The 24,781-nt window shown below is 42.7% G+C and overlaps 1 protein-coding gene across 3 annotated transcripts in view; it reads left to right on the forward strand.

Moving 5' to 3' along the window:
* The window catches only part of LOC126187359 (uncharacterized), a 262,249-nt gene that overhangs the window by 189,959 nt on the left and 47,509 nt on the right, over positions 1 to 24,781 (forward strand). For all 3 annotated transcript variants that reach the window (XM_049928392.1, XM_049928394.1, XM_049928395.1), the window contains exon 17: positions 23,168 to 24,064. In XM_049928392.1, coding sequence (XP_049784349.1) covers positions 23,168 to 24,064 — 897 coding nt within the window. The remainder of the gene's footprint in view (positions 1 to 23,167; positions 24,065 to 24,781) is intronic.

The raw sequence follows: 24,781 nt of genomic DNA on the forward strand, positions 1-24,781 counted from the left end.
CTACCAGTAAATCCCTGTTTCTTTAATGAATCAAATTCCCTTCAATAAGGCAGCTTGAGACATCTAATTACTTTAAAAGTTAACTGATGTGTTAAATATTTGACTTTAAGCTTGTGCATGAGAAGTAGTGTAGAAAAGGTTTGAAATAATGCTTAAAATTTGTCAGAAGTTGCTAAGTGCTCTCATTGTGAAACACTGGATTAATACCGTATTTACTCGAATCTAAGCCGCACTTTTTTTCCGGTTTTTGTAATCCAAAAAACCGCCTGCGGCTTAGAATCGAGTGCAAAGTAAGCGGAAGTTCTGAAAAATGTTGGTAGGTGCCGCCACAACTAACTTCTGCCGTCGAATATATGTAGCGCTACACAGGCATGCTTTGCAAGCACAAAGATAAATACTGACGCCAAAACCTCTGCGTCAGTAAATAAACTAAAAAAAGGTGGAAGACGAGCTTTTTTCTCCGCTCCGAGTTTCGACCACTGCATTTTCATACATTATCCAACGAAGTAAATACAAATTCCGTATTTTTCTTCTTCGAATGTAACAGCATTTCAATGGGCTACGAAAATCCGACTGGCAAGACTGGGATGTTTGTCAATATGGCCAACTCTATGTTCTGAATTTTTTCCTACCTGTGAGAAGAGATGGTTGCTAATAGGAACTTTTATGAATTGTGAATCACATGCAGTATTCTCTTCACCATAAGATTAATACGAATATAAACATTTTGCCATGTATTCTTTCGTGTTTGCTGCTATGTCATTTAAATCCTGTCTGCCTAATAAACTACGAAACTAGTGTGAGACAACAGCAAACGCGGAAGAATATACATACCATGTCATGTTTATATTCGTATTATTCTTATGCCTAATAGTGATACAGTCAGAAATGAAGCATGGCACTTGACTAGATTTTTAAATCTAAGATGACTCTAATTTCTGTGCAGAATGCAATGTACTAAAGAGGCGTCTGCAAAGATTTTCAAATGGAGAAAAATTTTCGCTAAACTCTCGTTCAGAACATCATCTGTCATACGCAGTCTATTATTGAGTTCTTGTTGATCATTATCAAAGAAAGCAGCAGTGTAACTAACAACAAATAGTCTCTTGTTATTGTTTCGCTAATGTGACGATTCTTCTCTCTCTCACTCTCTCTTGCTCTCTCTTGCGGCGGTAGCGCGCACACAGAAGCAAGCCATGCCGCGAGCGGCGATAGGCCGTAAACACTCATTATCAGAATGCGATAAACAATGCAGGACACAGTACAGTAATGCATTTTCAGCTTAGAGTGACGTAAACACCTATAACAAAGAGAACGGCACTTATCAGATCAAAGAAAAATAAGCAATCAATTCAAACCAGACGAAGCGCGTGAAAAAGGAAGGGTACCTGTATAAATGAGGACGGAGCGCCTGACGCATAGCAATCGCTACCTGGTAAAGCTTAACTGCTAAGCTTACGACTCGAACCAAACTACTGTAGCTGTATCGTCATTCATTCGACCTAAATTGTGTCTCATATTACAATGGACCAACTTTGTTTCGATTTGGAGGTGCGGCCTAAAACTTTTCTCTCCCCTTGAATTTCGAGTCTCAAATTTCAGGTGCGGCTTAGATTCGGGAAAATTTTTTTTCCTTGATTTCAAGTCTCATTTTTCAGGTGCGGCTTAGATTCAAGTAAATACGGTATATTCTGAGTGCACGTCATTCTAAGCAATAGCAAGTTTCTCACACATTTCAATATTTAATACAAACAAACAATGGCATATCCAGGATGGAATGTAACAATACGAGAGAAGGAAAGTTGCTTCTCACCATATAGTGGAGATGCTGAGTCGCGATGGGCACAATAAAAAAATTCACACAATCATAGCTTTCGGCCATTAAGGCCTTTGGCAATTGTAGACACACACGCACACACTCATATGAGTGCAACTTGCACACACACGTCTGCAGTCTCAGAGAGCTGAAACTACACTGCGAGCAGCAGCACCTGTGCATGATGGGAGTGGCGACTGGGTGGGGGTAAGGAGGAGGCTGGGGCGGGGAGGGGGAGGGATAGTATGGTGGGAGTGGCGGACAGTGAAATGTTGCAGTTTAGACGGAGGGCAGGAGAGAAGGTGTGGAGGGGGCAGGGGGTAAGTAGCGGAAAGGAGAGAAATAAAAATAAAAATAAATTAAAAGACTGGGTGTGGCAGTGAAATGACGGCTGTGTAGTGCTGGAGTGGGAACAGGGAAGGGGTTGGATGGGTGGGGACAGTGACTAACGAAGGTTGAGACCAGGAGGGTTACGGGAATGTAGGAAGTATTGCAGGGAAAGTTCCCACCTGCGCAATTCAGAAAAGCTGGTGTTGATGGAAGGATCCATATGGCACAGGTTGTGAAGCGGTCATTGAGATGAGGGGTGTCATGTTTGGCAGCATGTTCAGCTACAGGATGGCCCACTTGTTTTTTGGACACAGTTTGTCGGTGGCCGTTCATGTGGACAGACAGCTTGTTGGTTGTCATTCCTACATAGAATGCAGCACAGTGGTTGCAGCTTAGCTTGTAAATCACAGGACTGGTTTTACAGGTAGCCCTGCCTTTGATGGGATAGGTGATATTAGTGACTGGACTGGAGTAGGACGTGGTAGGAGGATGTATGGGACAGGTCTTGCATCTAGGTCTATTACAGGGGTATGAGCCATGAGGTAAGGGATTTGGGAGCAGGGGTTGTGTAAGGATGGACGAGTGTATTGTGTAGGTTCGGTGGACAGTGGAATACCACAGTAGGAGGGGTGGGAAGGATAGTGGGTAGGACATTTCTCATTTGAGGGCACAACGAGAGGTAATTGAAACCCTGGCGGAGACTGTAATTCGTTTGCTCCTGTCCCGGATGGTACTGAGTTACGAGGAGAGTGCTCCTCTGTGGCCGGACTGTGGGACTTCAGGAGGTGGTGGGAGGTTGGAAAGATAAGGCATGTTCTTTTTGTACAAGAATGGGAGGATAATTAGGGTCAGTGAAGGCTTCAGTGAGACCCTCGGTATATTTAAAGAGGGACTGCTTGTCACTGCAGATGCAATGATCACGGGTGGCTAGGCTGTACGGAAGGGACTTCTTGGTATGAAATGGGTGGCAGCTGTCAAAGTGGAGGTATTGCTGGTGGTTAGTAGGTTTGATATCAGCGGAGATACTGATGTAGCCATCTCTGAGGTGGAGGTCAATGTCTAGGAAGGTGTCTTGTTGGGTGAAGCAAATGGGGGAGAAGTTGTTGAGGTTCTGGAGGAATGTGAATAAGGTGTCCTCCCCTTCAATCCAGATAGCAAAGGTGTCATCAATGAATCTGAACCAGGTGAGGGGTTTAGGAGTCTGGGTTTTTAGGAAGGATTCCTCTAGATGCCCCATGAATAGGTTAGCATAGGATGGTGCCATGCGAGTGACCATAGCCGTACCGCAGATTTGTTTGTAGGTAATGCCTTCAAAGGAGAAGTAATTGTGGGTGAGGATATAGTTGTTCATGGAGACTAGGAAGGAGGTTGTTGGTTTGGAATCCATAGGGCGTCTGGAAAGGTAGTGTTTGATAGCAGTAAGGCCTTGGACATTAGGAATGTTAGTATACAGGGAGGTGGCATCAATAGTGACGAGCAGGGTACCGTGTGGTAAAGGGAAAGGAACTGTGGAGTCGGTCGAGGAAATGGTTGGTATATTTTATATAGGAGGATAGGTTCCGGGTAATAGGTTGAAGGTGTTGGTCTACAAGAGCAGAGATTCTCTCAGTGGGGGCACAGTAACTGGCCACAATGGGGCGTCCATGGTGGTTGGGTTTATGGACTTGGGAAGCATGTGGAAGGTGGGAGTGTGGGGAGTGGTAGGGATAAGTAGATAGATGGACTCTGGGGAGAGGTTCTGGGATGGGCCTAAGGATTTGAGTAGTGACTGGAGATCCTGCTGGATTGCTGGAATGGGATCACTGTGGCATGGTTTGTAGGTGGAAGTATCTGACAGCTGACGGAGTCCATCTGCCATGTAATCCTTGCGGTTCAAATCTACGGTGGTGGAGTCTTTCTCTGCAGGTAGAATTATAAGATCGGAATCAGTTTTTAGATGGCGGACTGCGGTTCTTTCCGCGGATGTAAGGTTAAAAAATGGTTCAAATGGCTCTGAGCACTATGGGACTTAACATCTGAGGTCATGAGTCCCCTAGAACTTAGAACTACTTAAACCTAACTAACCTAAGGACATTACACACATCCATGCCCGAGGCAGGATTCGAACCTGCGACCGTAGCGGTCGCGCGGTTCCAGACTGAAGCGCCTAGAACTGCTTGGCCACACTGGCCGGCGGATGTAAGGTTAGTATGCATGTTGAGGGATTTGGGGAGTGATGGTGAGGCAAGGTTTGAGGATAAGAAATTCTGGAAAGTTAACAGGGGGTGGTTTGGAGGCAGTGGGGGTGGATCATGGTTGTATGGAGGAGTGAACTGAGTTAGGCAAGGTTCAATATTGTTCTTTGGTTGAGTTTGATTGGTCAGCTTGGCGGCGAAAAAGTGTTTCCACTGTAGGGACCAGGAGAAGGAGAGAAGGTCTTTAACTACACCTGCATGGTTGAATTTGGGAGTGGGGCAAAAGGCGAGGCCTTTGGAAAGGACTGATATTTCTGTGGGACTAAGGCTTCTGGCGGAAAGATTCATGACTGTGTTGCGGGTCTGTTTAGGTTTTGAGTTCTGTGTGGTGGTGGGAGGGAGTTTTGGAGGGTGGGGTAAGTGTAGTAGGTCTGCGAGACAAGAGTTTGTCAGCTATGAGGGCGTGGAGAAGGTTTGGAGGTTGCTGTAGAAGTGGAGGACAGTGGTACTCTGAGGCGGGAGTAGGGTGTGAGCAGGATGGAGAGCTTTTTGAGGCTACGTTGTGCATATTGCTTAAGTTCCTGCGGGGCAAGAGTTTCAATGTGTGTTATGGGTTCCAGGAAATTTGGTATTACATAGCAGGAGAAGTTTGCGGATGGAGAGAAGGTACTGCAAGAAGGATTGGGCTTGGTTTATATGGTTTTGCAGGTCTATGTTGGTGGGGGCTAAGGATTGGTGGAATCTGAACAGGCGGAGGTCATTGTGGACGGAGGGGTGGCAACCAGAGACGGGTAATTTGATGGTAAGGCCATTAGGGGGGATTTAATGAGCCAAGCAACAATGCAGGGACAGTATGTGGGACTGGAATCTGGCTAGGGATAAGGAAACTTTTCTGTATTGACGCAGATGGAAGGAGCAAGGATCCATGATGATGCAAAAATGCAAAAAAAATATAAGAAAGTAGAATTATGTCCAAATAATTACGCAAAAATACACCCAAATACGTGTGAAAAGAACGAAATGGATCCACAAGGGGGGAAAAAAAAAAGAAATGAAATCTGAGGAAGAGGACAATAGTGGAAGGCGAAAACTCACTAAAATTGGCGAGAAGTCACGAAGTTCAAAGTAGAGAATTCTCTCCTTTCCGCTACTTACCCCCTCCCCATCCGCACCTTCTCTCCTGCCCTCCGTCTAAACTGCAACACTTCACTGTCCGCCACTCCCACCATACTATCCCTCCCCCTTCCCGCCCCAGCCTCCTCCTTACCCCCACCCAGTTGCCACTCCCATCATGCACTGGTGCTGCTGCTTGCAGTGTAGTTTCAGCTCTCTGAGACTGCAGAGGTGTGTGCAAGTTGCGCGCGCGTGTGTGTGTGTGTGTGTGTGTGTGTGTGTGTGTGTGTGTGTGTGTATACTGCTGACAAAGGCCTTAATGGCCGAAAGCTATGTCCGTGTGAATCTTTTTATTGTGCCTATCGCGACTCAGCATTTCCGCTATATGGTGAGTAGCAACTTTCCTTCTCTCGTATTGTTACATTCCGTCCTGAATTTTCCATTGTATGATATTTCCCTGACAGCTTTTCTTCGATCCTAACCCTGTGCTGTTTTCCTTTGTAACTACTTTCTTTTGCATTGCTATGCTCAATGTCCATCCTTCTTTCTTTTCTTTCCTGTGTTTCTCTTGTTGCCTTATGAACTGCAGTGCGCACTCTACTTATGACCCACACTGTATCAACGGGCTTGGACGCACGCAACAGACTGCTTCAAGGCCACGCTGATTGTTGGTGCAGCATCTTGTGTCCCACATTACTCCTGCCGATATAATCAGTTCCCGTATTTTTGCGTGTTACCTCCCGCACTTTGCCGATGCCACACAATCTTACATCTATAACTACGAACCCCTCCCCACCCCCAACACTTTCTCCGTTCTATCCCTGTTCGCACCCACTAAATACACCTCATCCAGTCAAATCTGCCGTCCCCCTTATCTATACTTATCCACCCTCAAACCTGGTACCCACAGTAATATACATAAATTTATTATTGATTAGTTAATCTCTACTTTGACATTTGTGACGCCTCGCCAATTTTAGTGAGTTTTGGCCTTCCACTATTGTCGTCTTCCTCAGATTTCATTTCTTTTTCTCCCTTGTGCATCCATTTCGTACTTTCACACGTATTTGGGTGTATTTTTGTGTAATTATTCGGATGTAACTCTACTTTCTTACGTATTTTTTTGCATTTTTGCACCACCATGGAGCCTTGCTCCTTCCATCTGCATCAATAGAGAAAAGTTTCCGTATCCCTAGCCAGTTCCCAGTTCCACATACTGTCCCTGCGTTGTTGCTGTGTGTTGTACAATGACATAATTTTGCAGGTTCATTCAGTGATATGTGTAGATACCGTGTGCAAAGTGTGTTGTGAATAGAGTTAGTAATAGAGAAGTAGTAAATTAAAATGTCATGCCTGACGTTATAGTTTCACTGCACACGTTTTTCAAGCAGAAGCAAGTGTTCATGCGTTCAATTGTCTATGATGTCATACCTCGTGAACTGAGTCGTACAATGATGTGATTTTGCAAGCACGTTCACTGGTGTATGTGGATACTGTCTGTAAACTGTGTTGCAAATAGAGTGAGTAGTAAAGAAGTAATAAATTAAAACATCATCTCTGATGCTGAAATGTGACTGTATGTATAGCGAAAATACAATAAGTGATAAACTTTTTTCCTTTCATCATTTTGTGTTTTGGGGTGTGGGAAGGGGTTTGGGGGCAGCTTGAAAAAATAATGGTTTGAAATGTGTAAAGTTTGTTGGCGATTGCAAAGTGCTCTCATTCTCAAATAATGTATGAATAAAGTCTAGGTATTTGCGCACTGTTAGATATGCTGAGTCAAGACAAACACACAGTTCCTAGTCATGTAGTTGTCTTGTTGCATAAAACTTTTAGCATAAGGTTATACCTTTTAATGAGTAGATTATGACAGCTTTTAAATATTGAAAATCAAATTTTTGTTGCCTCTGGAAGCCATTAGATAGGCAACTGCATCTGGTACTGGGTTCCAGCATAGTCTCTTGGTAATGTAGATACTCATTTGACCATTTACATGTATGTTCTTAAAATTTAAAAATGAATTTTAATGGTAGTGTGTCTTGATTTGTTTTAGAAAGCATGCCCAGTGGTGCATATACATACATGATCATTTGATAGATGTTACATTTTTGTTATGGGTTTTTCCTGTTGTCGTGAGAATGGGAATCTGGGAGGAGCTGTTGGTTGTAGAGTAGATGTTTCTATTTCATTCAACTAGGTAGTACATGACAATCTTCTCACAAACTGTAGTCAGTTTTGCTATCCAATAATGTAATATCACAGTCATGGTCACTGTCCGAGGTGCTAAATTCAGTCTCAAGCTTTCTATTAAAATTCATTTTCAAATGCCATAAATAATATACAAGACTAGATATCCTCCTTCTGTCAATTGTATAGAACATGGGTACAATTAAGGTTATCTTTAGTGGCAAGAACCATAAACACTTGCTGCCAAGTGAGAAATATAACATTATAGGGTATTTCTTAGTATAGTACTCAGTTATTGGCATGAATCGATAATATTAATTTATTAATGCTCAACTGGTTAGCTGCTTGTAATGTGGCTGTAGTGCTGCTTGCTGCCATCTTGTGTGTTGTTGTTGTTGTTGTTGTGGTCTTCAGTCCTGAGACTGGTTTGATGCAGCTCTCCATGCTACTCTATCCTGTGCAAGCTTCTTCATCTCCCAGTACCTACTGCAACCTACATCCTTCTGAATCTGCTTAGTGTATTCATCTCTTGGTCTCCCCCTACGATTTTTACCCTCCACGCTGCCCTCCAATACTAAATTGGTGATCCCTTGATGCCTCAGAACATACCCTACCAACCGATCCCTTCTTCTGGTCAAGTTGTGCCACAAACTTCTCTTCTCCCCAATCCTATTCAATACTTCCTCATTAGTTATGTGATCTACCCATCTAATCTTCAGCATTCTTCTGTAGCACCACATTTCGAAAGCTTCTATTCTCTTCTTGTCCAAACTATTTACCGTCCATGTTTCACTTCCATACATGGCTACACTCCATACAAATACTTTCAGAAATGACTTCCTGACACTTAAATCTATACTCGATGTTAACAAATTTCTCTTCTTCAGAAACGCTTTCCTTGCCATTGCCAGTCTACATTTTATATCCTCTCTACTTCGACCATCATCAGTTATTTTGCTCCCCAAATAGCAAAACTCCTTTACTACTTTAAGTGTCTCATTTTCTAATCTAATTCCCTCAGCATCACCCGACTTAATTCGACTACATTCCATTATCCTCGTTTTGCTTTTGTTGATGTTCATCTTATATCCTCCCTTCAAGACACCATCCATTCCGTTCAACTGCTCTTCCAAGTCCTTTGCTGTCTCTGACAGAATTACAATGTCATCGGCGAACCTCAAAGTCTTTATTTCTTCTCCATGGATTTTAATACCTACTCCAAATTTTTCTTTTGTTTCCTTTACTGCTTGCTCAATATACAGATTGAATAACATCGGGGAGAGGCTACAACCCTGTCTTACTCCCTTCCCAACCACTGCTTCCCTTTCATGTCCCTCGACTCTTATAACTGCCATCTGGTTTCTGTACAAATTGTATATAGCCTTTCGCTCCCTGTATTTTACCCCTGCCACCTTTAGAATTTGAAATAGAGTATTCCAGTCAACATTGTCAAAAGCTTTCTCTAAGTCCAAAAATGCTAGAAACGTAGGTTTGACTTTCCTTAATCTTTCTTCTAAGACAAGTCGTAAGGTCAGTATTGCCTCACGTGTTCCAGTATTTCTACGGAATCCAAACTGATCTTCCCCGAGGTCGGCTTCTACTAGTTTTTCCATTCGTCTGTAAAGAATTCGTGTTAGTACTTTGCAGCTGTGGCTTATTAAGCTGATTGTTCGGTAATTTTCACATCTGTCAACAACTGCTTTCTTTGGGATTGAAATTATTATATTCTTCTTGAAGTCTGAGGGTATTTCGCCTGTTTCATACATCTTGCTCACCAGATGGTAGAGTTTTGTCAGGACTGGCTCTCTCAAGGCCGTCAGTAGTTCCAATGGAATGTTGTCTACTCCGGGGGCCTTGTTTCGACTCAGGTCTTTCAGTGCTCTGTCAAACTCTTCACACAGTCTCGTATCTCCCATTTCATCTTCATCTACATCCTCTTCCATTTCCATAATATTATCCTCAAGTGCATTGCCCTTGTATAGACCCTCTATATACTCCTTCCACCTTTCTGCTTTCCCTTCTTTGCTTAGAACTGGGTTTCCATCTGAGCTCTTGATGTTCATACAAGTGGTTCTCTTATCTCCAAAGGTCTCTTTAATTTTCCTGTAGGCAGTATCTATCTTACCCCTAGTGAGATAAGCCTGTACATCCTTACATTTGTCCTCTAGCCATCCCTGCTTAGCCATTTTGCACTTCCTGTCGATCTCATTTTTGAGACGTTTATATTCTTTTTTGCCTGCTTCATTTACTGCATTTTTATATTTTCTCCTTTCATCAATTAAATTCAATATTTCTTCTGTTACACAAGGATTTCTACTAGCCCTCGTCTTTTTACCTACTTGATCCTCTGCTGCCTTCACTACTTCATCCCTCAAAGCTACCCATTCTTCTTCTACTGTATTTCTTTCCCCCATTCCTGTCAATTGTTCCCTTATGCTCTCCCTGAAACTCTGTACAACCTCTGGTTCTTTCAGTTTATCCAGGTCCCATCTCCTTAAATTCCCATCTTTTTGTAGTTTCTTCAGTTTTAATCTACAGGTCATAGCCAATAGATTGTGGTCAGAGTCCACATCTGCCCCTGGAAATGTCTTACAATTTAAAACCTGGTTCCTAAATCTCTGTCTTACCATTATATAATCTATCTGATACCTTTTAGTATCTCCAGGGTTCTTCCATGTATACAACCTTCTATCATGATTCTTAAACCAAGTGTTAGCTATGATTAAGTTTTGCTCTGTGCAAAATTCTACCAGGCGGCTTCCTCTTTCATTTCTTAGCCCCAATCCATATTCACCTACTACGTTTCCTTCTCTCCCTTTTCCTACACTCGAATTCCAGTCACCCATGACTATTAAATTTTCATCTCCCTTCACTATCTGAATAATTTCTTTTATTTCATCATACATTTCTTCAATTTCTTCGTCATCTGCAGAGCTAGTTGGCATATAAACTTGTACTACTGTAGTAGGTGTGGGCTTCGTATCTATCTTGGCCACAATAATGCGTTCACTATGCTGTTTGTAGTAGCTTACTCGCATTCCTATTTTCCTATTCATTATTAAACCTACTCCTCCATTACCCCTATTTGACTTTGTGTTTATAACCCTGTAGTCACCTGACCAGAAGTCTTGTTCCTCCTGCCACCGAACTTCACTAATTCCCACTATATCTAACTTTAACCTATCCATTTCCCTTTTTAAATTTTCTAACCTACCTGCCCGATTAAGGGATCTGACATTCCACGCTCCGATCCGTAGAACGCCAGTTTTCTTTCTCCTGATAACGACATCCTCTTGAGTAGTCTTCGCCCGGAGATCCGAATGGGGGACTATTTTACCTCCGGAATATTTTACCGAAGAGGACGCCATCATCATTTAATCGTACAGTAAAGCTGCATGCCCTCGGGAAAAATTACGGCCGTAGTTTCCCCTTGCTTTCAGCCGTTCGCAGTACCAGCACAGCAAGGCCGTTTTGGTTATTGTTACAAGGCCAGATCAGTCAATCTTCCAGACTGTTGCCCTTGCAACTACTGAAAAGGCTGCTGCCCCTTTTCAGGAACCACACGTTTGTCTGGCCTCTCAACAGATACCCCTCCGTTGTGGTTGTACCTACGGTACGGCTATCTGTATCGCTGAGGCACGCAAGCCTCCCCACCAACGGCAAGGTCCATGGTTCATGGGGAGGGCCATCTTGTGTAAGAAACATGAATGTGGGCCCTTGATAGTAGGCATGTTGAGATGTGCAGTCACCAAGAAAGTGTTCAAAAAATTCCACAGCTGTATTTGCTTTCTGTTGACATGCCGTCACAGCACTGTTGTAGTACAGTGGTCATGATTGTATCAGTAGAAACAAAAGTGACCCCGAATGAAGTATCAAAAGGTGCATCAGGTAAAGGCAACTACTTGGACAGGTCAGGTTCATTCAGGGAAAATGGAGTCAATCTCTCTTGAGCATATACAGGGCACTCTGTAAAGATTTTTGGCTTCTGGGTCCAGCAAGAGGCCCTGTCAGCATGCTGTGCTTGTATTGCAACACATTTCATCATATCACACTTTAACAGATGCTATTTTATATTAAAACAGCCGGTTAGAGGCTTAATTTACTATCTAATCAGCTCCTGTTTTTACTGATGATTAAACAAGTGTGGCACAACCTTTAAGATTGTGTGAAATGTGAAAACTGTTTCTGAAATTATATGTCAGTAGACTTTTGTGTGTCGTCAGAATAGCAGGCGTATGCAAGCTTTTTGTAACTGGTTAGCCAGTCATACTTCACTGAAATTTTTTTTCTTCTTGTATTTCTGTCCAGGTTTTAGAACAGACTATTTTGTGGTTTTACCTTATTTATAATAGCTATGATTGTGTGAGTGAATGTGAGTAAATATGAGGGGGAATGATTCAAGTTGTAGCTTAAGTTTTTTTCTGTATAGTTTTTAGTTTCTCATTTTAATCACATTTATTTTGCATTAATTTAGTGACAACTTTTTGAGTGCCATAGATCCAGCAGTGAACACTAACAAACCTAGCAGTGATAAGCTTCATTGTTCATAAATTATACCAAACTTGTAGTTTACTCAGAATGGGTTAGGGATTACTCCAGGAAAATGAACACCAACCTCTGACAAAAAAAAAAAAAAACTCTTAAGTGTTTAGCTCCTCCATGAAGAAGAGCTACATATAGGAAAGTGAATGTTGGTAGGTCTTCCAAATTTGGTGAGGACTGGAGTCCGGTGATCTTCATTAACAGATTGTATATTTTGTGCAGCTTGCATGCTTCATTTGTTAACTTCTTGCACATACATGCCCGGACTTAACGTAACATGATTGCGCTTTTTCTTTTTTAATCCCAGATGTAAAAAGTCTAACAAGAAGTACTGCTCTTATGCCCTATCAAATAAGATGTAAGACCCATACTCTTTTACCTAGCAACCATGCATCACAGCTAACTTTTTGTAGTATCTAAGCGCATTACCTGTAACTACAGAACTTTAATGGGATTGTAAAAGAATGATTAATGGCAGAGCTCTGTTTCCCAATAATAAAATTGTTGATTTCATAATTTTCTACATCTGTGGAAAGTACATATTCATTTACAGTGTAATTGTACATGGAAGTGAAATGTGGGCAATAAGCAGTTCAGACAAGAAGAGAATAGAAGCTTTTGAAAAGTGTACTGTAGAAAAACACTGTAGATTAGATCAGTAGATTCCGTAAGCACTGAGGAGGTACTGAAACAAATTGGGGAGAAAAGAAATTTATGGCCCACATGCCATGGCCATGGACTACAAAAAGGGATAGATTAACTAACCGAAAGTTCAGGTTGGAATATCAGCAATATTATGAAAAGCGTAGATTGCTACTTGGTGTAAAGATGACAAATTGAGTTGCAAACAGGCAGAATGAAAAGACTGTTACACATTGAACTTTCACCCAAAAAATTAATCAGAAACACACACACACACACACACACACACACACACACACACATTGGCTATCTCTGAATGTAAGCAGCAGTCTCGAAAGAAATGGTATGGGGGAAGGGGAAAGGATAGCAGGGTACAGGTTGGGGGAGAGAAGAGCATTTTCTGGTGGAGTTTGTGAGAATTAGATGGTAGCAGGAAAAGGCTGCCAGGCACAGCATTGGGAGGTTGTGGGGGTGGGGAATTCCTTACCTCCAACTCACCCTCACCGTCCTTTCCGCAGGTCCCTTTCTAAGAACACCATCCTTTTAGCAGAAGAAAGGACAGCCATACACAGCCTCAAAACAGGTCCTGACCAAATCGTCTTACCTGCAGACAAAGGTTCCACCACTGTAATTATGAATCAAAGTGACTACCTGACAAAAGCCTCTGCCGATTGTCTGACTCCATCTATAAACTCTGCCTTAGTGATCTGATCCCAGAACAGCAATACACCCTCCAATTCTTGCTTAAAGCTTAGATCCTTCCCAGAACCTGTCCCTTGAATCAATTTCCTCCTCACCCCTATGATGCCCTGCACATCTACATCTAGACCTTGCAAACCACTCTGAAATGAACAGCAGAGGATATATGTCATTGTACCACTTACTAGTCATGTTCCTGATTGAGATATCACACTGCTAATTTTTCATTTACTTTACTGAACTTTCTGCTTGCTTTAGTTGTTGCTTGTACTTTGGTAATCATTGTTCGCACAGCAGCAGCATCATCATCACTGATATCGGTTTCGATGTGTACATCCTCAGAGAGGTCAGGTCTGTTTGTTGCCATTAGATTCAGTAGATTTCCATTATGAGTGGGGTTCCTAACCATCTATTCTAGGTAGTTTTCAGAGAAGACATTTAGTAATGTTTCACAGTATGCTTACCATGCCTACCACTAAAAACAATGCAGTTTTTCCAATTAATTGTTGGATTATTAAAGTCTCCACCAATGATTACGATATGATTAGGGAACTGAGTGAACTGAGATTTTCTCTGCAGTTTCTGGTTATATTAGGATACACTCCTGGAAATTGAAATAAGAACACCGTGAATTCATTGTCCCAGGAAGGGGAAACTTTATTGACACATTCCTGGGGTCAGATACATCACATGATCACACTGACAGAACCACAGGCACATAGACACACGCAACAGAGCATGCACAATGTCGGCACTAGTACAGTGTATATCCACCTTTCGCAGCAATGCAGGCTGCTATTCTCCCATGGAGACGATCGTAGAGATGCTGGATGTAGTCCTGTGGAACGGCTTGCCATGCCATTTCCACCTGGTACCTCAGTTGGACCAGCGTTCGTGCTGGACGTGCAGACCGCGTGAGACGACGCTTCATCCAGTCCCAAACATACTCAATGGGGGACAGATCCGGAGATCTTGCTGGCCAGGGTAGTTGACTTACACCTTCTAGAGCACGTTGGGTGGCACGGGATACATGCGGACGTGCATTGTCCTGTTGGAACAGCAAGTTCCCTTGCCGGTCTAGGAATGGTAGAACGATGGGTTCGATGACGGTTTGGATGTACCGTGCACTATTCAGTGTCCCCTCGACGATCACCAGTGGTGTACGGCCAGTGTAGGAGATCGCTCCCCACACCATGATGCCGGGTGTTGGCCCTGTGTGCCTCGGTCGTATGCAGTCCTGATTGTGGCGCTCACCTGCACGGCGCCAAACACGCATACGACCATCATTGGCACCAAGGCAGAAGCGACTCTCATCGCTGAAGACGACACGTCTCCATTCGTCCCTCCATTCACGCCTGTCGCGACACCACTGGAGGCGGGCTGCACGATGTTGGGGCGTGAGCGGAAGACGGCCTAACGGTGTGCAGGACCGTAGCCCAGCTTCATGGAGACAGTTGCGAATGGTCCTCGCCGATACCCCAGGAGCAACAGTGTCCCTAATTTGCTGGGAAGTGGCGGTGCGGTCCCCTACGGCACTGCGTAGGATCCTACGGTATTGGCGTTGCTGCGGTCCGGTCCCAGGTCGATGGGCACGTGCACCTTCCGCCGACCACTGGCGACAACATCGATGTACTGTGGAGACCTCATGCCCCACGTGTTGAGCAATTCGGCGGTACGTCCACCCGGCCTCCCGCATGCCCACTATACGCCCTCGCTCAAAGTCCGTCAACTGCACATACGGTTCACGTCCACGCTGTAGTGGTATGCTACCAGTGTTAAAGACTGCGATGGAGCTCCGTATGCCACGGCAAACTGGCTGACACTGACGGCGGCGGTGCACAAATGCTGCGCAGCTAGCGCCATTCGACGGCCAACACCGCGGTTCCTGGTGTGTCCGCTGTGCCGTGCGTGTGATCATTGCTTGTACAGCCCTCTCGCAGTGTCCGGAGCAAGTATGGTGGGTCTGACACACCGGTGTCAATGTGTTCTTTTTTCCATTTCCAGGAGTGTATGAGTTTGGTGGATGATGGAAGGACACAGTTACCATTTTATGACCACTACTGTTACTGAGTCTTTCCCAAGCAGTCTCACATGCAACTTCAATTTCTATCTCAGTGGATTTCAGTTTCTTGTCAACTGTGACAGATACACCATCTCCATTTCCAATTTTCCTATGTACTATTACATTTCCCCCCAAAATCTCAATGCTATCAATTTCAGATTTAAACGAGCTTTCTGTACATGATATTTTGTGAGCTTCAGTGCTTTTCAAGAGCACTTCAAATTCTGGCACTTTGTTGTGAATGCTTTAGCAGATAACCACTAGAATTTTAATCTTTTCACCTGTGGAAGGCATTTCTTTTTATCTTACACTGATACTTCTGGGTTTCTTACAGCTATCATTATCTGGACTGGATGGAGAGTCATGTAGTCTAAAAGAAAACCCTTGTGTGCACCCCACACGCAGTCAGCTACGTGTACACTTCTTAGCCCTATGGTGCAAGTCGAGGAAGTCGCTGCCTACCTTGTGACAGAACTTTCGAAGTCTCTGGTTCAGTTCCTCCGCTTGACTCGGAACCAAAAGACCACGATCAGTTTTAGGGACAATGCTGCAGATTGTGAGCTTCGTGGAAACTCCTTGCTCAAGGCTGGTTTTCTCAACCTTCTTGCAAGTCGCTGAAATGAAATGACCCAAGAATGACATCGGAGCGCAGACGACAGGCACCATTTGTTCCGACATGCGCCACGATTTGCAGTTGGTTGTTGTTCCCTCAGTAGCTGCTGGAATAGCCTCTTCAACATGTTGAATGAAGCCCCAGGCATACACACTGAGTGTACCTGGTGTCCTTTCATGTTCCCAGCTGCCATTTCTCCATGTGTTACCATGATTTGCCTTATGTTTGAACTGCCGATGATTAATGGACCGCTGCCCTTTTGCATTTGCGTCCTCTGGACACCAGACAAAACAGGTTTCCCCAAAACAGGTGAAGTGAGTCCCACTGGCTCAGTTTCAGTGGAAGACAGCACCTCCTGAAAGACAACACATCCTGAGTCCTCCATAGTCCCTGTCCATCCTGTACAGGATGTCTATATCTACAATTGATACACCACTTGCAGTCAAGTGGATGAGTAATGACAGATTCTGTACTTCTGGCATAGGAGACAAGATCCACAGGAGGGGATAGTACTTGAGGTACCTTTGGTACAGGTATCACAGATACAAGGCTCTTGAGAGCTCTTCCAACACACCGATTCACAGCAGCTGCAAATCATATGGCAGTACTCAGGGCAATTTATAAGTGCTTCCGAACAGCATTCACAGTGGGGCTGCATTTTGGCTGGTGCAATGTATTACAGGACAGTGAACAAATAATTTAAACTAAGCCTGCTGATTATCGTTTAATCTGTTGAGTTAAAAAATTACTAATTACGTATAGGAATTGAAGTAAATACACAAAACAAGATTTCTGTTAAGGCAACAAAGAAACTTGTGCTGAAAATTACTAGTTTCCTAAAACTTTTTGGGGTTAATTATAGTTGTTAGGAAACTTGAAAATAGAGTTAATTTATGATGAGTGTAGGGTATACTTCTCTTTAAGAGAAAGTTAATGTAACACAGTATGTTAATTACAATATCTGCTACAGTTACTAAATCATAAACACCAGTTTACTACAAATCAGATATGCACAGGACAGTGGTAACTTACGAAAGTTCTCAAAAATGCTCGTTTGTTTGCTTTGGTATACTGTGAAATTTGGGGTGATCTATTCTTTGGCAGTTAGCCTGTCACAAGGGTATCCTACCCCAGCAGAGGCCAGGGATTATGTGAAAGCAGCCATGTCATACATGAGCTCTTCTGCAATAACTGTACAACTACTTATATTGGTATCACTACCAACCAGTTGTCCACAAGAAAGAAAGGCAACTGCCAAACCTTGGCCAAGAGCAAATGGACCACCCGTGGCACAATTTGCAGCTGAACATAATATGCTTGATTTCCCAGCTTTTCTTAACTGTGCAGATAGGAATCACCCTTATAAGGCATTCTATGCTCCCAAAATTATCCTGGCTTCAACCTACAATGACCTATTGTCCCCACACCCTTCACACAACAGTTTCTGCCCCTCTGTCCTATCACCTCCTCCCAATTCGTTCGTGTCCCTCACCCTCATTGTGTGTCACTCCCTGCCAGCAGACCTACTGATCGTTTCCCCTTTCTTGTTCCTCTACTTCCTCCTCCCCCACAGCCTCCATACATTGTGTGTGGCTGTCTTGTCCTGCTGCCGTCTGGTCCCTACCCACTCCGCTATACAGCACTCTTCTCTCTCCCCACCTGTACCCTGCTATTCCTCCCCCTTCACTGCTCCGCTCTGGTTTGCTGCTTTTGTTCAATGCAAGAGTTGCATTCTGGGTGTAGTGGTCAGAGATAGTGGGTCATGTGTATGTGAGGTATGCCTGCTTGTGTGTGTGTGTGTGTGTGTGTGTGTGTGTGTGTGTGTGTGTGTGCGTGTGTTTTGGCCAAAAACCCAATGTGGAACCGTTTTTTATTGTACCTGCACCTGCCCACAACTCAATGTGCCCTCTTTAAGAAGGGATAGATTGATAGGAAACATTCTAAGGCATCAAGGGATTGTTGTTTTGATATAGGTGGGAAGTGTGGCGAGCAAAAATTGCAGAGGGAGACCAAGGCTTGAATACAAGAAGTGGGTTCAAACAAATGTGGGTTGCAGTAGTTATGCAGAGATGAAGAGGCCTTGCACTGGATAGACCAGCATAGAGAGCTGCCTCAAACCAGTCTTCAGACTGAAGACCACAACAATATTTCATTTTTCTGCTTAAAGGTATCTGGTTGACACTAGTTACACAAGTTTTATTACACTGTAGTGGAGCCAGTTTAAAATTAATTAAAATTTTGATGTTGGTGTTTGGAGGCTGCATGGATGAATGTCTGTCTGTGAATCCATAACTTTAAAACAAGCAGCCTTGCCTATATATACAAATAAAAAGTCATTTAACAATCATATGAAGGCCACAAGGCACCTTGAATACAAAATACTTCTTTAAACATTTATATACATATTTTCCTCTGCTTGCTGATTGTTTTCAGTGTAGCTATTAGAAGTATTATGTATTTGGACCTGTTTGCTGCCTTGTTTTAGACTGTTATTGATTTACTGAAGAAGTATTTTTATTAATAGTTTAGGGATAATTGTGGCTTTTATGTTTCACAGTCCCTGCTATTGTTTATGTAGTCATTAAACTTCCGTTAACTTTGTATGCCATTATGTCAAATTAATCTTTCACATTTTTTTAATTCGTTGTCTTCACCATTATACATCTCCTTTTTTTTAATTTCTAGTTAGTGATCATTTAGTGTGTTATTAAGGTTTCAGCCTTTTCCACTTTTGCATTTTTAAACTTTTGATGTGATGTTAAAATCATAACTAATGACCACCACATTTTCTCCTTCCTAGCCCTCCGAATATATATTACACTACCCTATCCCATCTTGTGCTTCTTCTCCACCTTACCATTACCCTTGCCCTTTGTCTTGCAATACCTACCCTCAACTGCTTCCTTTTGCCATATGTTCCCTTCTCACCCCACCCCCAGCTTTTCCTCCTCCTCCTCCTCCTCCTCCTCCTCCCCGTCTTTTGTCTTCTCCTCCTCTTTCATTCTTCTCTTATCCTGTTTCTTCCTGTGTTTTGTTCATGTTCTTAGAACAAGGCAACTGACTTTTGTTTAAGATAACCATGTTGGTTGCACAAGGACTGTGTTATAAGAGACTAATATTGGCTGGCAAATAATAGAACAGATAGTCATTTACTTCGCAAAAATCTGTGGAAACTCGTTATGTAATCTTTACTGTAATAATACTTCTTTTTTCATGTCCTCCTCCTATCCTCATCCTCCTACTTTTACATCCTCTGTTAGATATTGTTTTGTTTTCTCTTAATATGTTCTATTACACCATTGTATAAATCAGTTTGTTGATCTTTATTTTGGGGTTGGGGGCTGATTCACAAATCTGATGATATGCAACATGACTAATTGCTTAGTAAGATAAAATTCTTAAATTAATAACTTTCATTGAAATACAAATATTTTGTAAACATGGACCTATAACCAGTGCAGTATGTTAATAGCAAATACAGTCAGTAATTAAATGCAAAGCTATCTCCTTCAAGCATTGTCATTGTTGTGAATTTTCAGGTTTTCGCGGCGCAAAGACTGCTCCATTAAGTTTCGGGAATGCAGCCGCATGAATTCTGCTTCTTCTTCTAATATTTTGGCTGTATACCTTTCAGCCATCTTCAGAGAGAGCCGTACGACTGACGCTCCAGCGCTCGCTCCATCCTTTTAAACTCGCGGACCGCGCCACTGCGCATGCGGCCACAGATAAACAAGGCGCCAGTGATGTTAATCGGCGGCAAAGACGTACAATATGCATGAGTTACGTCTGTGGCTGCGCATTCGATCCATGCTGGGAGGTCGATGTGTTACTGGGAGCTGAACTGTAGCGACGTCTTTGTAAGTTCAATATTGAAAGTGCCGGATTCCATGATTTATCTAATGTGAAACCGCTGTCTCTATTAATTAAATTCTTCGTCAAGCGGATTTCAATGGCCTCTTTTACTACGGAGTCTCAGAAAGATGAAACAGAAATCAGAATTTCGACATTTTCATATACCATAGAGTGACCAGAATCAATACAATGCTCTGCCACAGCCGATTTACTGGGTTGTAAGAGCCGAGTGTACCTGCAATGTTCTGTACACCTCTCTTGCACTGTACGATTCGTTTGTCCGATATATGAAAGGCCACATTCACATGGTATCTTGTAAACTCCAGGCTTGCGGAGTAGTAAGTCATCTTTAACGGAACCCAGGAGTGCAGCCGTCTTCGCCGGTGGACGAAAAATCGCTTTTACTTTATGTTTAGTGAGGATCCGTCCTATTTTGGATGAAAGGCTTCCCACATACGGCAGGAAAGCCATGGATTTAAATGTTTCCTCGTCATTTTCTGCTTTCCTTACGGACACCTTAGGTTTTATTTGTAGTGCCTTACGTATCTGTTGTGGAGAATACCCGTTGTCCTCAAAAACTCTCTTCAGATGTAAAAGTTCGTCTTTTAAACTACTTTCATCAGATATGACGTGTGCTCGGTGTACCAAAGTTCTTAGAACACTACTCGTCTGCGAAGGATGGTGACAACTATTTGCATGTAAATATAAGTCGGTATGGGTCGGTTTCCGATATACTGCATGACCCAAAGTGCCATCGTCTTTGCGCCGAACCGAGACATCCAAAAATGGAAGACATCCCTCCTTTTCCACTTCCATTGTAAACTGAATTTGTCCATGGGTGGAATTCAGATGGTTTACGAAGTCCTGCAATTTGTCCTCGCCATGGGGCCACACTACAAAGGTATCATCAACGTACCTCCAAAAAACTGTAGGCTTCAAACTAGCAGACTCCAGGGCCTTCTCCTCAAAGTCCTCCATAAATAAATTTGCCACCAAGGGTGACAAAGGACTACCCATGGCAACACCGTCAGTCTGTTCAAAAAAGTCGTTATTAAATAAAAAGTATGTGGTTGTCGCTACTGGGTTCGTGAGGTAGCAACATCAAGACAGACTGCAACAGCCGACTTGAGCCATCTCCACAGCAAGTATCATTCGACACTCTGTCATTAATATGACGGGTAGAGATTTGGATGATGCTACGATGATGGTCTTAAGCAAAGGACTGAATTTTGCACCCACGCCAAAAGTTTTGCCTATACCTGCATTCATCAGTGCCGTTGAAGAAGCTGTTTGACCACTCTCTACGGATTCTGCAGATGAAATAAGATGCGAAACTTGTCGAGCTGTTATGAAGGCTCGCCCACAAAGAAGCGATATATCTGTGGCAGAGAGGACTGCACTACGTACGTCATATCTGATGAAAGTAGTTTAAAAGACGAACTTTTACATCTGAAGAGAGTTTTTGAGGACAACGGGTATTCTCCACAACAGATACGTAAGGCACTACAAATAAAACCTAAGGTGTCCGTAAGGAATGCAGAAAATGACTAGGAAACATTTAAATCCATGGCTTTCCTGCCGTATGTGGGAAGCCTTTCATCCAAAATAGGACGGATCCTCACTAAACATAAAGTAAAAGCGATTTTTCGTCCACCGGCGAAGACGGCTGCACTCCTGGGTTCCGTTAAAGATGACTTACTACTCCGCAAGCCTGGAGTTTACAAGATACCATGTGAATGTGGCCTTTCATATATCAGACAAACGAATCGTACAGTGCAAGAGAGGTGTACGGAACATTGCAGGTACACTCGGCTCTTACAACCCAGTAAATCGGCTGTGGCAGAGCATTGTATTGATTCTGGTCACTCTATGGTATATGAAAATGTCGAAATTCTGACTTCTGTTTCATCTTTCTGGGACTCCATAGTAAAAGAGGCCATTGAAATCCGCTTGACGAAGAATTTAATTAATAGAGACAGCGGTTTCACATTAGATAAATCATGGAATCCGGCACTTTCAATATTGAACTTACAAAGACGTCGCTACAGTTCAGCTCCCAGTAATACATCGACCTCCCAGCATGGATCGAATGCGCAGCCACAGACGTAACTCATGCATATTGTACGTCTTTGCCGCCGATTAACATCACTGGCGCCTTGTTTATCTGTGGCCGCATGCACAGTGGCGCGGTCCGCGAGTTTAAAAGGATGGAGCGAGCGCTGGAGCATCAGTCGTACGGCTCTCTCTGAAGATGGCTGAAAGGTATACAGCCGAAATATTAGAAGAAGAAGCAGAATTCATGCGGCTGCATTCCTGAAACTTAATGGAGCATTGTCATTGTTGTTTGATACATATTGCACAGACTGATTACACTTTTCCACCAAAGAGGCATCATTACAGAACTGAGTTCTATGTTTATTCACTTGTTGTTTCCTAATTTAGCATCAATAATTATTTCCAGATATTCATTATTTGGATTCACAAATACTACACTGCCTGGGCATAAATGATTAAAAAGGAGGAAACTTTAAAATTTTGCTTGTGTTGGGAATTCAGGGATTCTCAGTTTTATTGTGTAATAAAATCAGATTTTTAGACATTTATAATATTGTGCTGGAAATTTCTAAACAGTGAATAACATGAAACTTCGTGAGGTTAACCACTTCTCTTCACGTATCTCTTATATTTGCTCAAATTATTTTACACGTGGCAATTGATTTAATGTCACTCTAGCCTTGTTTGATGTTTCTGTTGCAAAGTTAGGCTATAAATATTTTTTGCTCAGTTGTCTTTGATTCTGGTTAAAATTTTTGTCCAGTTTGAGACCTAAGAACATTGTGGCTCACAATTATTCTTACTTTCTGTGCAAGTTGTCCACTGTTTAGGTGGCAGGCTGGGGACCACTAGTCTTCTCAAAAGCGTAGGAGAGATAGTAGCTAAGTGAGCCACGGTGAGCTCTGAAATATCCATGTTTAACTTGGGTGTACAGATGTGGCAGTGAATGCCAGATTTGTAATGTCCATTCAGTTTTCACATCTCTACCAGATTTCATATTAAAAGCCAATTTATGACATACAAAGTGTGTGAGGTGTTATCTTTTATTGAGTATCTAATCAAATGTTTTTTGTGTGTTTCAGTTTGCCAGTCGCAGGAGACTACACGGCAGACAAATCAAGAAAATCTTGCACAGAACTCTAAAAATAAGTCCAGTGTTAATGGCAAGACTGCTTCCAGTAACAATAAAACAGGCGGTACTAACAATAATGTTAATAAAAATTCGGCAAACAACAGCTTGAACAGTAAAAATAGCACAGGCCAGAACAGCAATAGCAAAATCGGTGGTAACAGTGGCAACAGTAACAGCAACAGTACTAGCTCAAGTGGAAAGAAGAAGAAAAACAAAGGAAACTGTAACTCGAATGGCACAAGTCGAAACAACACTTCTAGTAATCGGGCTGCAGATACAGTTTCTAAAAATGTTCCAGACAAAATATCTGGAAGTTCATCTGAAAACACCTGTAAAAACACATCTAATAAAAATATTGCATCTTCTGTCGCACTTATTGCTGGTGAAAATAGTTGTTCTGATAGATTTTCTTGGGATAATTGTTCTGTGGATACTTCACCAACTGTGAACATTTCTCGCACTGCAAGTAAGACTGTGAGGTCAGACCAGACTGTTTCAAATTCAGCAACTAACAATGACAATGGATCACAATCCTTCAGTCTTGAAAACCTTAAGCTGCCACCTGGCATTACTATCACTAAGGTTGATGGACCAGTTATTGCTATTCAACGAAAGACTGGCCAGAAGATGAGTGAAAATGTTCCCAACTCTGTGGCTGGACATTCACCACCAGCGACCTCTACAATAGTTGCAGCTCCATTATCAGGAAATGGAGCTGTTGGCCATAACCGTCTTGGCACTTATGGTCAAGGAGTCACAGGCTCCAATGTTATTGTTGTTGATACAGGCCGTATGAAAGATGATATGGAAGTTAGCACCACCATTGTTGGCAGCACATCATCAAAAGGTATGAACCACAAACATTTTAAATCTAGTTGCATCCAATACTTTACATGTAATCACTTCTGCTACAATTTAAGACTGCGGTCAAATGTAAACAGATACTGAGCTCTTTGTTTTTACTTTCACTAAATAACTGAACTTTCAGATATTTTTTTGTGGGTCCCACTGTGAATGAAAAGATTGGGGAAGTCAAAAGACACTGTTGTTATATAAATTGCTGGCTCCCAATAATGTTGGACTGCTTGTGTGATATTAATTGAGGAAATTTTTCTTAATTTATATCTGCAAGAAATAGTTAAAACTAACAATAGGTCACAGTAGTTGTGGCAAAGAATAGAACAAAACTACACTCCTGGAAATTGAAATAAGAACACCGTGAATTCATTGTCCCAGGAAGGGGAAACTTTATTGACACATTCCTGGGGTCAGATACATCACATGATCACACTGACAGAACCACAGGCACATAGACACACGCAACAGAGCATGCACAATGTCGGCACTAGTACAGTGTATATCCACCTTTCGCAGCAATGCAGGCTGCTATTCTCCCATGGAGACGATCGTAGAGATGCTGGATGTAGTCCTGTGGAACGGCTTGCCATGCCATTTCCACCTGGCGCCTCAGTTGGACCAGCGTTCATGCTGGACGTGCAGACCGCGTGAGACGACGCTTCATCCAGTCCCAAACATGCTCAATGGGGGACAGATCCGGAGATCT

The sequence above is a fragment of the Schistocerca cancellata genome, chromosome 5 (assembly GCF_023864275.1).
Source record: "Schistocerca cancellata isolate TAMUIC-IGC-003103 chromosome 5, iqSchCanc2.1, whole genome shotgun sequence".
NCBI classification, from domain to species: domain Eukaryota; kingdom Metazoa; phylum Arthropoda; class Insecta; order Orthoptera; family Acrididae; genus Schistocerca; species Schistocerca cancellata.